Source organism: Piliocolobus tephrosceles, chromosome 7 (assembly GCF_002776525.5).
Source record: "Piliocolobus tephrosceles isolate RC106 chromosome 7, ASM277652v3, whole genome shotgun sequence".
Taxonomy (NCBI): Eukaryota; Metazoa; Chordata; class Mammalia; order Primates; family Cercopithecidae; genus Piliocolobus; species Piliocolobus tephrosceles.
Window position 1 is genome coordinate 147,407,500 of NC_045440.1, and position 15,102 is coordinate 147,422,601.

Here is a 15,102-nt window from a genome sequence, read left to right on the forward strand (position 1 = left end):
AGGACCCTCTTCCTTCAGGACCCTCTTTCCTGAGGAGCCTCTCCCCTAAGGAGTCTTTCCCCTCAGGACCCTCCCACCTCAGGACCCTCTCCCCTCAAAACCCTCTTCCCTCAGAACCCTTTCCCTAAGGACCATCTTCCCTCAGGACCCTCTTCCCTCAGGAACCCCTTCCCTCAGGACCCTCTTCCTTCAGTATCCTCTGCCCTCAGGACCTTCACCTCCCAGGACCCTCTCCCTTCACACCCCTCTTCCGTCAGGACCCTCTCCCCTCAGGACACCCTTCCCTGAGGACCCTCTCCCATAAGGACCCTCTCCCCTCCCGACCTACCTTTTCTGTCAGGACCCTCTTCCCTTAGGACCCTCTTCCCTGAGGACCCTCTTTCCTGAGAAACCTGTTCCCTGAGGATCTTTTCCCCTCCCAACTCTGGTCCCTCTCCCCTAAGGACCCTCTCCCCATAGGACCATTTCACCTCAGGACCCTCTACCCCTCACACCCTCCCCCCCCCACACCCTCCCCCCCCAGACCCTCTCCCTTCAGGAAATTCTTCTCTCAGGACCCTCTTCCCTGAAAACCCTTCCCCCTCAGGATCCCCTCCCCTCAGGACCCTCTTCCATGAGGACCCTCCTCCTTCAGGACCCACTTTCCTGAGGAACCTCTTCCCTGAAGTCTTTCCCCGCAGGACCCTCCCACCTCAGGTCCCTCTCCCCTAAGGACCCTCTCCCCTTAGGACCCCCTCCTCTCTGGACCCTCTCCCCACAGGACCGCCTTCCCTTAGGACCTTCTCCCCTCAAAACCCTCTTCTCTCAGGACCCTCTTCCCTCAGGACCTGCTCCCCTCAAAATCCTCTTCCCTCAGAACCCTTTCCAAGGACCCTCTTCCCTCAGGACCCTCTTCCCTCAGGACCTTCTCCTCTCTGGACCCTCTCCCCCTACAACCCCTTCTCTCCCCTGTAGAATCTCTCCCCTCAGGACCTTCACCCTCAGGACCATCTCTCCTCAAGACCCATTACCCTCAGGAACCTCTTCTCTCAGAACCCTCTTCCTTCAGTATCCCCTCCCCAAAGGATTCCCTTCCCTCAGGACTCTTCCCTCAGGACTTTCTTCCCTCAAGACCCTCTCCCCTCATGACCCTCTCCCCTCAGGACCCTCTCCCCTCAAAACTCTCTTCCCTCAGAACCCTTTCCCTAAGGACGCTCTTCCTCAGAACCCTCTCTCCTGAAGAACCTATCCCCTCAGGACCTGCCCCCTTATGACTCTCTCCTCTCAAGACTCTCTCCTCTTAGGAACCTTTTCTCTCAAGACGCTTTCCCTTGAAGACCCTCTTCCCTGACGACCTTCTTCCCTGAAAACCCACCTTCCCTCAGGACCCTATCCCCTCAAGACCTACCCTCTGCCTTCAACACCCTCTTCCCTCAGGACCCTCTTTCCTGAGGAATCTCTTCCCTGAGGACACTTTCCTTCCAGGACCCTCCCACCTCAGGACCCTCTCCCCTCGGGACCCTCTTCCTTCAGGATCCTCTTCCCTTAGGACCCTCTACCCTCAGGACCCTCTCATTTCCAAACCCTCTTCCCTCAGGACCCTCTCCCCTCAGGACCCTCCTCCCTCAGGACCCTCCCCCCTCAGCAGCCTCCCCCCTCAGGACCCTTTTCCCTGAGGACCCTCTTCTCTCAGGACCATCTCACCTCAGGACCCTCTCCCCCTAGGACCCTCTCCCCTCAGGACCTACCTTCTCCTCTGAGGAACCTCTTCCCTCAGGACCCTCTTCTTTGAGGATTCTTTTCCCTGAGGACCCTCTCCTCTCAGGATCATTTCACCTCAAGACCCTTTCTCCTCAGGGCCCTCTCCCCTTAGCACCCTCTCCCTTCAGGACCCTCTTCCCTCAGGACCTTATTCCTTCATACCTTCTCCCCTCACGATCCTCCCCTTGGCTTAAATGATCCTCCCACCTTGGCCTCTCAATGTGCTAGGATTACAGTCGTGAGGCCAGGCATTTAGCTTTTGCTTTTCTTTTTAACTTCAATTGTTTGATGTAACAAACCTTGCTGAGAGACTTAAATAATTAAATAATCATATAAACGCAGTGAATCTGAAGTCCACTTCAACATTTTCTTCAAGTTCTTTTCAACGTACTCGTACTGGAGCCTAAGATTTTCAACTCACAAATCTAAATAAATTAAACACAAATTATCAAAAGGTTAAGAAATCATGTGTGCGTATCGCATTGGAATATCATGCAATGGGACTGAAATCTCTTTGCATTGGAATATCAAGTGATGGGAATGAAATCTCTCTAACACAAGCTAATAGTGGGTGTCTGTTAGCTGAGGACTCTCCCTCCACCTGTGGCATCTTGCAGTCATGAACCCAAAGGCATCCCGTCTCCTGACCAGGGACATCGGCAAGGCAGCTGCTGAGATCTTGTCAGTGATTCTGATGGGTTGTAGACTGAGGTCATCCCAGTGTGAGCAGGGAACATACTCCTCACGGTCTGTGCCTGCAGAGCCTGTAATGCCTCTCAGGTGTGCACTAGACTGGCCCCTGAACCACAAATGTGCCTTTTCTGCCACAATAAATGCCTGTGACCCCAATGAATCTTTTTTAAATGACAGCTTCACTGAGATGTAGTTCATATACCACACAATTCACCCACTTAAAGTGCATAATTCGGTGGTTTTTCGTATATTCACAGGTATGTACAAACATTACCACAATCAACTTCAGAATACTTTCATCACCCCAAAAAGAAACCTCATCCCGTTTAGCTATCACACCCCCACCCTTTCACCACCCCTTTCCCAGCTCTAAGCAACCACTAATCTACTTTCTGTTTGTATGAATTTGCCTATTCTCAACATTTCGTAAGCATGGAATCACATATGTGATATTTTGTGACTGACTTCTCTCACTAAGCATAATGTTTTCAAGGTTCTCAGTACTCCTGGTTACAGTTAGGGTTTTTTGTTTTGTTTTGCTTTTATGGCTGAATACTATTCCAGTGTATGGCTATACTATACTTTGTTTACTCATTCATTAGTTGGTGGACATTTTGGGTTATTTCCTCCTTTTGGCTATTATGAATAATGCCGCTATGAACATTCACGTACAGATTTTGTGCAGACATGTTTTCATTTCTCTTAGATATATGTAGGAGTAGAATTACTGGGTAATGTGGTAACTCTATGTTCAACTGTTTAAGGAACTGCCAGATTGTTTTTCGAAGTTGCTGCACCATTTCACATTCCCACCAGAAACGTATGAGGGTCCCAATTTCTCCAAATTCTTGCTAATATGTGTTATCTGATTTTTTAAAATTATAACCATCCTGGTGGGTGTGAAGTGATATTACAATGCAGTTTTGATTTATATTTCCCTGATGACTAATGATGTTGAGCTTCTTTAGGTGTGCTTATTGGCCATTTATATATCTTTGAGAAATATCCATTTATATCCATTGCCCATTTTTATTTTATTTTTTAATTTCTTTTTTCATTTTACTTTTTTTTTTTTTTTGAGACAGAGTCTCACTCTGTTGCACAGGCTGGAGAGTACAGTGGCACGATCTCAACTCACTTCAAGCTCAGGCTCCTGGGTTCACGCCATTCTCCTGCCTTAGCCTCCCAAATAGCTGAGACTACAGGCACCCACGAGCACGCTCGGCTAATTTTTTTTTTTTTTTTTTTTTTAGTAGAGACAGGGTTTCACTATGTTAGCCAGGGTGGTCTCGATCTCCTGACCCCATGATCTGCCTGCCTTGGCCTCCCAAGGCACTGGGATTACAGGTGTAAGCCACCGCACCCAGCCTATTTTTTAATTTCTATATAAAAATAGAGACAAGGTCTCATTATGTTGCCCAGGTTTGTCTTAAACTCCTGGACTCAAGTGATCCTGCCACCTTGGCCTCCCAAAGTGCTGGGATTTTAGGCACGAGCCATCCTGTGCAGACCATTGCCCATTTTTTAATTGGGCTGTCTTCTTATTGTTGACTTGTAAGATGCTTTATATATACTGGATATAGTCCCTCCTCAAATATATCACTTGTAAATATTTTTGCCAATTGTTTAGGTTGTCTTTTCACTTTCTTACTAATGTCTTTTGAAACATAAAATATTTTGATTTTGATGAAGTCCAATTTATCTATTGTTTCTCTTGTTATTCGTGCTTCAGGTGTTATAGTTCAGAATCCACTGACAAATCTGAGGTCATGCAGATTCACCCCAAGTTTTATTCTAAGAGTTCTATGGTTTTAGCTCTTACATTTAGGCCTTTACTCCATTCTGATTTAACTTTTGTATATGGTGTGAAGTAGTGGTCTGACATCATTCTTTTGTAACATGGATATCCAGTTATCCCAGCACCATTTGTTAAAAAGATTATTTTCTCAGGCCAGGCACAGTAGCTCATGCCTGTAATCCCAGAAATTTGGGAGGCCAAGACAGGCGGATAACTTGAGGTCAGGAGTTCGAGACCAGCCTGGCCAACATGGTGAAACCCCATCTCTACTAAAGTAATTAAATAATCATATAAACACAGTGAATTAACCGGGCATGATGGTGCACAACTATAATCCCAGCTACTCGGGAGGCTAAGGCAGGAGAATCACTTGAACCTGGGAGGCAAAGCTTGCAGTGAGCCAAGATGGTGCCACTGCACTCCAGCCTGGGTGACAGAGCAAGACTCCCATTAAAAAAAAAAAATTTTTTTTTCAATTGAAACTGGATCCCTTAAACCTTATACAAAAAATAACTCAAGATGGATTAAATACTTAAATGTAAAACCCAAAGCTATAAAAACTCTAGAAGAAAATCTAGGCAATACCATTCAGGACATAGGCACAGGCAAAAGATTTTATGACAGAAACTTCAAAAGCAATTGTAACAAAAGCAAAAATTGACAAATGAGATCTAATTAAACTAAAGAGTTTCTGCACAGCAAAAGAAACTATCATCAGAGCAAACAGACAACCTATAGAATGGGAAAAAATTTTTGCAACCTATCCATCTGACAAAGGTCTAACATCCAGAGTCTACAAGGAACTTAAACAAATTTACAAGAAAAAAAAACATTAAAAAGTGGGCAAAGGACATGAACAGACACTTCTCAAAAGACGACATTTAAGCAGCCAACGAACATATGAAAAAAAGCTCATCATCATTGGTTATTAGAGAAATGAAAATCAAAACAACAATGAGATACCATCTCACACCAGTCATAATGGCAATTTTTAAAAAGTCAAGAAACAACAGATGCTGACAAGGCTATGGAGAAATAGGAACACTTTTACACTGTTGGTGGGAATGTAAACTAGTTCAACTATTGTGGAAGGGAATGTGACAGTTCATCAAAGACCTAGAACCAGAAATACCATTTGGCCCAGCAATCCCATTACTGGGTACGTACCCAAAGGAATATAAATCATTCTATTATGAAGAATGCATGCATGTGTATATTCATTGCAGCACTATTCACAACAGCAAAGACATGGAATCAACCCAAATGCCCACCAATGATAGACTGGATAAGGAAAATGTGGTACATATATACCTTGGAATACTATGCCATAAAAAGGGACAAGATCATGTCCTTTGCAGGGACATGGATGGAGGTGGAAGCCATTATCCTCAGCAAACTAACCCAGGGAGAGGAAACCCAAACACTGCATGTTCTCACTCATAAATGGGAGCTGAACAATGAGAACGCGTGGACACAGGGAGGGGAGCAACACACACTGTGGCCTGTCGGAGGGGTTGGGGGAGGGAGAGCATCAGGAAAAATAGCTAATGTATGCTGGGCTTAATACTTAGGTGATGTGTTGATAGGTGCAGCAAACCACGGTGGCACACATGTACCTATGTAACAAACCTGCACAGCCTGCACATGTACCCCAGAACTAAAAAAAAATTTTTTTAATGATTTTCTCCCATTGAATTGTCTTTACACACTTGCCAAAAATCAGTTGGTACAGGGTCAGGCACAGTAGCTCACGCCTGTAATCCCAGCACTTTGGGAGGCCAAGGTGGGCAGATCACTTGAGGTCAGGAGTTCTGAGACCAGCCTGGGCAACATGTTGAAACCCCATCTCCAATAAAAATACAAAAATCTGACAAGTGCAGTGGTGTTTGCCTGTAATCCCAGCTAATCGGGAGGCTGAGGCAGGAGAATCACTTGAACCTGGGAGGCAGAGGTTGCAGTCAGCAGAGATTGCACCACTGCACTCCAGCCTGGGTGACAGAGGGAGACTCCGTTTATTTCTGGACTCCCAGGCTATCTCATTGATCTATATGTCTGTCCTTACGCCAGTGCCACTAAGATTACTTAGCTTTGTAGTGAGTTTTGAAACACAGGAATCCTCCAACTTTTTCTTTTTCTTTTTATTTATTTATTTTTTTTGAGATGGAGTTTTGCACTGTTGCCTAAGCTGGAGTGCAGTGGCGCATCTTGGCTCACTGCAAGCTCCGCCTCCTGGGTTCACACCATTCTCCTGCCTCAGCCTCCCAAGTAGCTGGGACTGCAGGCACCTGCCACCACACCCGGCTAATTTTTTGTACTTTTAGTAGAGACGGGGTTTCATCCTGTCAGCCAGGATGGTCTCGATCTCCTGACCTCGTGATCCGCCTGTCTCAGCCTCCCAAAGTGCTGGGATTACAGGCGTGAGCCACCACGCCTGGTCAACTTTTTCAATCTCACTTTGGCCATTCTGGGTCCCTTATAACTCCATGTAAATTTTAGGATAAGCTTGTCAATTTCTACAAAGCAGTCAGCTTGGATTCTGAGAGGGATGGCACTAAATCTGCATATCAATTCAGGAATAATTTCTCTCTTTACAGTATTGTCTTCTAATCTACGAAAATGGGTTGTTTTCCCGTTTATTTATATCTTCTTTAATGTCTTTCAACACTGTTTGTAGTTTACAGAGGGTAAGTTTTATATTTATTTTGTTAAGTTTATTCCTAATTTATTCTTTTGATGCTTGTCAGTTATTTTTTCGATGTAATTATTAGATTGTTTATTTGAAGTGTATACAAATACAATTGATTTTTTTTTTTTTTTTTTTTTGAGTCAGAGTCTTGCTCTGTCGCCCAGGCTGGAGTACAGTGGTGCAATCACTGCTCACTGTAACCACACACTCCCAGACTCAAGTGATCCTCCCGCCTCAGCCTCCCGAGTCTCTGGGACCACAGGTGTGCGCCACCATACTCAGCCAATGTTTGTATTTTTGGTAGAGACAGGTTTTCACCATGTTGGCCAGGCTGGCCTCAAACTCCTGACCTCAAGTGATCCACCCACTTCGGCCTCCTCCAGTGCTGGGATTACAGGTGTGAGCCACCATACCTGGCCATGCTGTGTTTTCATTTTCACTTGTATCAAAGTATTTTCTAACTTATTTTATGATTTATTTGAGCTATTGGTTATTTAAGAGTGTATTGGCCAGGCTCAGTGGCTCACACCTATAATCTCAGCACTTTGGGTGTCCTAGGCAGGCAGATCACCTGAGGTCGGGAGTTCAAGACCAGCCCGACCAACATGGAGAAACCCCGTCTCTACTAAAAACACAAAAAAGTTAGTCGGGTGTGGTGGTGCATGCCTGTAATCCCAGCTACTCAGGAGGCTGAGGCAGGAGAATCGCTTGAACCTGGGAGGCGGAGGTTGCAGTGAGCTGAGATCGTGCCATTGCACTCCAGCCTGGGCAACGAGAGCAAAACTCCGTCTCAAAAACAATAAAAATAAAAATAGTGTGTTGTTTAATTTCCACAGTTGTGAATTTTACAGATTTCCATCTGTTACTGATTTCTAGTCTTATTCTTAAGGTCAGAGAAGATACTTTGTATGGTTTCTATATTTTAAAACATATTGAGACCTTTTTTTGTGATCCATCCTGGAGAATGTTTCATGTGCACTGGAGAAGAATGTGTATTCTACTGTTGTTGGATGGAAATGTTTTGTATATGTCCATTGGGGCTAGTTGGTTTGTAGAAAGGTTTGAGTTCTCTATTTCCTAACTGATCTTCTGTCTAGTTCTATCCACTACCGAAAGTGAGGTCTCCAACTATTATTGTAGAACTGTCTATTTCTGACTTTGATTCTATCAATTTCTGCTTTATACATTTTGCAGATCTGTTATTAAGTGCGTGAATGTTAATAATTATTACATTTTATTGTACTGAACCTTTTATTAATATATAATGTTCTTCTTTGCCTTTTGTAACAATTTTTGATTTAAAGTCTATTTTGTTTGATATCAACAAGAGCAATCAGCCTGGCCAACATGGTGAAACTCTGTCTCTACTGAAAATACAAGAAAGATAGCTGGGCATGGTGGCACATACCTGTAATCCCAGCTATTTGGGAGGCTGAGACTGCAGAATCGCTTGAACCTGGGAGGCAGAGGTTGCAGTGAGCCAAGATAGTGCTATTGCACTCCAGCTTGGGCAACAAGAGTGAGACTCCATCTCACAAAAAGAAAAGAAAAGAAAAGAAAGAAAAGTTAAAATGTCAATGTTTTCTTCCCAAAATAGCTTCTTCATTAAGCATTCTCCTAGTTATTGTAAGATTTTTATTAGATTCTGGAGACCCCAAAAAAGTTTACTCTGATCATTTTTGCCAGCTTAACCATAGCTTTGGTGGAGGGCTGAAATTGTGGGGCTCTCTAATCCTCCATTTTCAGTTGCTACCTGTCTGACTAGTTTGAGTCCAAAAGGAAAGACAAATGCAGCATACACATCCTTACTCATGGGTAGTGAAAGCAGATGTGATGGGCCCTGCGGACTGGTGTGGGTGGCCTCAGTGACTTTGCATCTCCAGTGCCTCATCTGGGCTTTGGTTTTGTGCTAACATTGGATTTTCTCCGTCCATGCTGAAATATGCTGGGAATCACCACCAGCAGAGGCACAGGGCCTTGGGAGAGGCGGTCACATCACCATTCAGCACTGGCAAGCAAATTCCATCTGAAAAGGAAGGAGAGGACAAGGAATCCTGATGGGGAGGTGGTGCTATGTATGGGCGCTCTGCTCTACCTGAAAGAGGTGAGGTTGCATTTGTGCTGGCCGGATGTAGCCAGGCCATTTGGATTTGAAAATCTCTTGTTTTTCAGGGCCTAACCTTTACTTCTATCAATCTGAGTTCTCCCCCTCCCTCCTCTGCAGTTGGCCTATTTACAGAGCCCTGCCCAGTTGACCACAGGCCCAGCATTGGCCAGGGAAGGCAGGAGGACTCCTAGGGAGGCGCACTTTGTAGAGCGAATGCTGGAGGACAGGGAAGCCAAAGGTGCCGCAAAGAGGACTGGGCACGCAGGGGCCTCCATGGCACAGGCTGGGAAGGAAACACAGATCCCTCTCCATGTGAGGCTGGGCCACCCCTGGACCAGCCTTGCCCGTAAGGGCCTGGCTTTGTTTGCTAAGTGTGAGCAGGGCTGTGGCCCCTCCTGGTCTCAAGACAAAACCAGGCAGAAATGCATTTTTTTCTTTTTTTTTAGAAAACACTTTTCTGCATAAAGTTTGTTTTTTTAAATACATACTCATATTGCAAAAATTTTGGAAAGTACACGAAAATATAAAGAAAAAAATTAACTTGATATTCACATACACCACTTAAAAGACATCACCAGACACATAGGGAGTATTTACCCACCTCTTTTTCAGAGTGAAGAATGCAACTCTCTGCTTTTATTTATTTATTTATTTATTTTTACAGAGAGCCTCGCTCTGTCACCAGGCTGGAGTGCAATGCCACAATCTCGGCTCACTGCAACCTCCGCCTCCCGGGTTCAAGCAATTCTCCTGCCACAGCCTCCCAAGTAGCTGGGACTACAGGCACGCATCACCATGCCTAGCTAATTTTTTGTATTTTTAGTAGAGATGGGGTTTCACCATGTTAACCAGGATCGTCTCGATCTTCTGACCTCGTGATTTGCCCGCCTCGGCCTCCCAAAGTGCTGGGACTACAGGTGTGAAACACCGTGCCTGGCAACTCTCAGCTTTTAATCCACATTTCTACACTTAATGTTACAACTTTAATATTTACTATAAGCATTTCATTGTATTCTCATATTTTCTTTGCAAATAGTACTGTAAATGATTTCATATCAAGCTATTATACATTTGAACATTTCATGATTTGCTGAACAAGTTTTCAGTGATTGGTTGTGCCAGGTTTTTTTTTGTTTGTTTTGTTTTTTGTTTTTTGTTTTTGAGACAGAGTCTCGCTCTGTCACCCAGGCTGGAGTGCAGCGGCGCCATCTCGGCTCACTGCAAGCTCCGCCTCCCGGATTCACGCCATTCTCCTGCCTCAGCCTCCTGAGTAGCTGGGACTATAGGTGCCCGCCACCACTCTCAGCTAATTTTTTGTATTTTTAGTAGAGACGGGGTTTCACCATGTTAACCAGGATGGTCTCGATCTCCTGACCTTGTGATCCACTTGTCTCGGCCTCCCAAAGTGCTGGGATTACAGGCGTGAGCCACCGCGCCCGGCCAGTTGTGCCAGGTTTTGCCATTAACAGACAAACAGGATGGGTCTTTCTGAGGCCTGGCATCTGCCCCCTGCTCTCACAGGCTCTCCTCCCCAGGCCCACCCGCCTTCCCCTCATCAACTCTGTCCACATGCTTCTGTCTCTGATTTGTACTCGGCCTTCCCTGGAGCCCTCGTTCCTGGCAGGATGAGGGCAGCATGCGAAGACAGTAGGTAGCACTTACTGTATGTGGGTGAGGGGTAGAGGGTACCAATGGCATCCAGCTCACAGCAGCCATACCACCTTCTCAGTGTGCAGCAGCACATTAGATAGTAGACTGGCTTTGTGATTCCACCATCTGTGTCTGCGCCATTGTTCCTTCTGTCCTGGACCTTGACAAAGCTACCACTCCAGCACCTCCTGGGAGTCCCCATAGCTTCTGCTTTATACATTTTGGTGTTAGACTTTCTGTGAATTGTTCCTTTGGTTACCTTCTGTGTGCTATGTGATGGTCTGCCTGGAATCCAACTTGGTCGAAAAACACTGGGCCATTTCCCTCTGGGGATGAGGCCACGGCCTGTCCAGTGCTGTGCTCCCTCTCAGCCCTGACCAGCTGGTCCCTCCACAGCGGTCATCTTCCCAGAGCAGGTGACAAGAGGAAGCATTTGTCCTGTCTTCTCACCTGACCTGGCTGCTTCAAACACTGGGACCACCGACGCTCCTCAGGCTGCCCTGGCCGTGCAGAGACAATGGCCCCTGACTGCCTCTCCCCGGCCGTCCTGGACATGTTGCCCCAATGTGGTCCTTTCCCACATCGCCCAGACCCTGGGCTCTCCTAAGGAAATGGAGGCCAAGCAGGACAGACAGGCCCACTCTGAGCTCCATCCTCCACCTCAACACATGCAGCCCATCCCTCCATCTGCCCCATCCTGTGCTCCCTCTCCTTCAAGTCTGTCCCCTCCATGAACTGCTTGCCTTTGGCCCATAAGCTTTATTGTCTCCTGGGTCCTGAAACAAAACTTTCTAAAAAGTCAAAACAAGAAATCATAAAAGACCAGGCTGGGCGTGGTGACTGATAACTATAATCCCATCGCTTTAGGAAGCCGAGGCAGGAGGATTGCTTGAGGAGTTTGAGACCAGCTTGGGCCACAGAGTTAGATTCCCATCTCTAAAAATAAAAATAAATACATAAGTAAAAGAGCAGTTGATTGGATTGTGCAATTTTGATTTATTTGTTTGGAAAACGGAACTTAGAAGTTTTTCAGTTTTTATGAGACAGGATCTCATGACATCACCCAGACTGAAGTGCAGTAGCACGATCACGGCTCACCACAGCCCTGACCTCCTGGGATCAGGTGATCCTCCCACCTCAACCTCCCAAGTAGCTGGGACTACAGGCATATGCCACCATACCCGGCTAATTTGTGGATTTTTTGTAGAGATGGAGTTTCACCACGTTGCCCAGGCTGGTCTCAAACTCCTGAGCTCAAGCGATCCTCCCATCTTGGCCTCCCAAAGTGCTAGGATTACAGGCATGAACCACCACACCCGGCCCAGAACTTAGAATTCAAAAGGCAAATAAAGTGGCAGAACATCTCACCACACATCACAGAGGATTAGCGACAGAAGAGATGGAGGTAGTGCACCCAGAGACTTCCTGGGGAACATCAGAACTCTTTCGAGGAAGCCTCTAAAATGTCTATTTCCAGGAAAAAAAATCAATCATAAAGACTTACGTAATAGGGTTTTTGTCATCGGGGAACACAGGAATCAATTTAAACGCCCAACCATTGGGATAGGGTCAGTAAAAAAAAATAGCATGTCCGTAAGATGAGGCCTCTGCAGCTACACTAGTGTCATTCTCAAAGAATCACGATGCCGGAGCTGCCGTGGTGTGGGTCCCGTGAAAAGAGGCAAGGTACAAAAGGGCATGTGATCTATGCCACTACTACCTTTGCACACAGCCTGTTAAGAATGAATTTTACGGCCGGGCGCGGTGACTCAAGCCTGTAATCCCAGCACTTTGGGAGGCCGAGACAGGCGGACCACGAGGTCAGGAGATCGAGACCATCCTGGCTAACACGGTGAAACCCCGTCTCTACTAAAAAATACAAAAAGAAAAAAAAACTAGCTGGGCGAGGTGGCAGACGCCTGTAGTCCCAGCTACTCAGGAGGCTGAGGCAGGAGAATGGTGTAAACTCAGGAGGCAGAGCTTGCGGTGAGCCAAGATTGTGCCACTGCACCCCAGCCTGGGCAATAGAGCGAGACTCTGTCTCAAAAAAAAAAAAAAAAAAGAATTTTACGGTTGGGCGCGGTGGCTCATGCCTGTAATCCCAGCACTTTGGGAGGCTGAGGCAGGCAGATCATGAGGTCAAGAGATCGAGATCATCCTGGCCAACATGATGAAACCCTGTCTCTACTAAAAACACAAAAATTAGCTCGGCGTGGAGGCATGCACCTGTAATCCCAGCTACTCGGGAGGCTGGGGCAGGAGAATCACTTGAACCTGGGAGGCGGAGGTTGCAGTGAGCCAAGACTATGCCACTGCACTCCAGCCTGGGCAACAGAGCCAGACTCCATCTCAAAAGAACAAACAAACAAAAAACATGAATTTTACTTTTTTTAAATTATTATTTTGACATGGGGGTCTCACTCTGCCACCCAGGTTGGAGTTCAGTGGTGCGATCAGGGTGCAATCATGGCTCACTGCAGCCTCAACCTCCCGGGCTCAACTGATCCTCCCACCTCAGCCTCCCAAGTAGCTGGGACTACAGGTTCATGCCACCACGCCTGGCTAATTTTTGTATTTTTTGTAGAGACAGGATCTCTCCATGTTGAGCAGGCCAGTCTGGAACTCCTGGGCTCAAGTGATTGAATTGCACATTTTTAAATGGTTAAAATAAAACTACTATTACATGACACATGAAATCCAAAATACAGTGTTCATCTATAAAGGTTTATTGCCATACACCCTCCCTCATTCACCTCTGAGTTGCCTGCGGCTGCCTTCTCAAGGCAATGGCAGGCTTGAGCGGTTGCAACAGAGACCATACAGCTGGCAAAGGTGGAAGTATTTACCTCTGGACCTTCATAGAGAATGCTTGCCAACTCCTGATCTATATACACACGGTGGAGAAGGTCTCCAAGGCAACACGCGGCTCCTCAATAGAGACTAACCGTGGGATGATGGAACTATCTGTGGTTTTTCATCTTTTTTCTGTATTTCCATTCTTTCTCTATAATAAGCACGTACTGCTTTTATAACAACAAAAGTGGAAGTTTTCAATGAAATTGCATACTCACAAAAACCTTCTCTGCACCCCCACCACTCCTGCCAGCAGCTGCACCCCCAGGGGATCAGGGGGCTTCTCCCCGAAACAGTGGCCAGTAAAAGGAGCACTCCTCCAGGACCAAGGAGAGCAGGCTCCGGGGGCAGGAAGAGCGCATAAAGCAATGTCTGGGACCGGGGTGTGTGACCAGCTCTGACCTGCATCCCTGTTCAGGCCACGGCAAGCTCCACAGGGCAGGGACCATGCATGGGTGTCGGGCCACGTGAGGCTCTGCCCATTGCAGCACTGACCCCCAAGGAGCCCCCACCTGGTGGGGCTTATTCCCATCACAAAGATAGTGGTCAGGAGGCCGGGGCCCTCTTCTCTCCACTGAAAAACAGAGGGGCCAACTTGGTGACCTGAGAGTCCAGCTGCTTGGAGACCCTCTGCTGGGCACGGGTCTCCGTGGGATGGGCACGGTTGAGGAAAGGGCAGCGGGACGTCCCCATGGCTGGGGGCAGTGGGCAAGTGGTCAGAAAAGTGAGCCTGGGAGAACTGACACAAAAATCAGGGCTGGAGGTGAGGCCTTGGGGAACCACTCCCAGGCTCCCCTGAGCAGGCACAGACTCCCCACAGAGGCAGAGAGGCCACCACCCTGGCCTGCCTAAGACGTGAGGCTCAGAGAGGCCAGGTCAGACCAGTCAGCTCCTCGGGGACAGAAGGGCACCGTGGCCAGGCCCTACCACAGAGGGAGAGCCTGCGACCACCCTCCCCTTGGTCTGGAGGGGCTCCCCAGGGTCTCAGTGCTTTCTCTATGTTCCCAGGTGTCTTCCTGCCCCCGTCCCCAGCAGTGGCAAATGAACCAGTCCTGGACGAAGTGGGGATCATGGCCTTGACACCCCTGGCCGAGATGCTCACCAGCTTGCAGCCCAGCACCACGCCGGGCTCACTCATGAGCCCCCTGACAGGCACCCTCAGTACGCTGCTGTCCGGCCCAGCATCGCTGTCACAGAGCAGCCCCCTCACCGGCTTCCTGACCAGCCCTGTGGCGGGGCCCCCAACGGGCACACTGGCCAGTTCCCTGGGCCTGCCCTCCACTGGCTCCCTGACTCCCAGCAGCCCCCTGGCAGGCCCTGTGGCCGTGTCCCAGAGCAGCCCCCTGATAGCCCCTGTGACGGGCACGGTGGCTGTCTCTCTGAGCAGCCCCCTCCTCAGCTCCACTGCCACCCCACTAGGGGTCTCTCAGAACCTGCTGGCCAACCCCATGAGCAACTTGGTCCTGCCAGAGGCCCCAAGGCTGCGGCTGGCTGAGCCACTCCACAGAGGCCCCTCTGGGCCCCACTCCCCAGCTTGCATGGTACCTGCTGCCACCACCAAAGGTAACAGGTGTG

General features: G+C 47.7%; 1 protein-coding gene across 1 annotated transcript in view; it reads left to right on the forward strand.

Moving 5' to 3' along the window:
• The window catches only part of SPATC1 (spermatogenesis and centriole associated 1), a 35,359-nt gene that overhangs the window by 14,724 nt on the left and 5,533 nt on the right, over positions 1-15,102 (forward strand). The window contains exon 2 of the mRNA XM_023188319.2: positions 14,536-15,090. Within this exon, the coding sequence (XP_023044087.2) occupies positions 14,536-15,090 (555 nt within the window). The remainder of the gene's footprint in view (positions 1-14,535; positions 15,091-15,102) is intronic.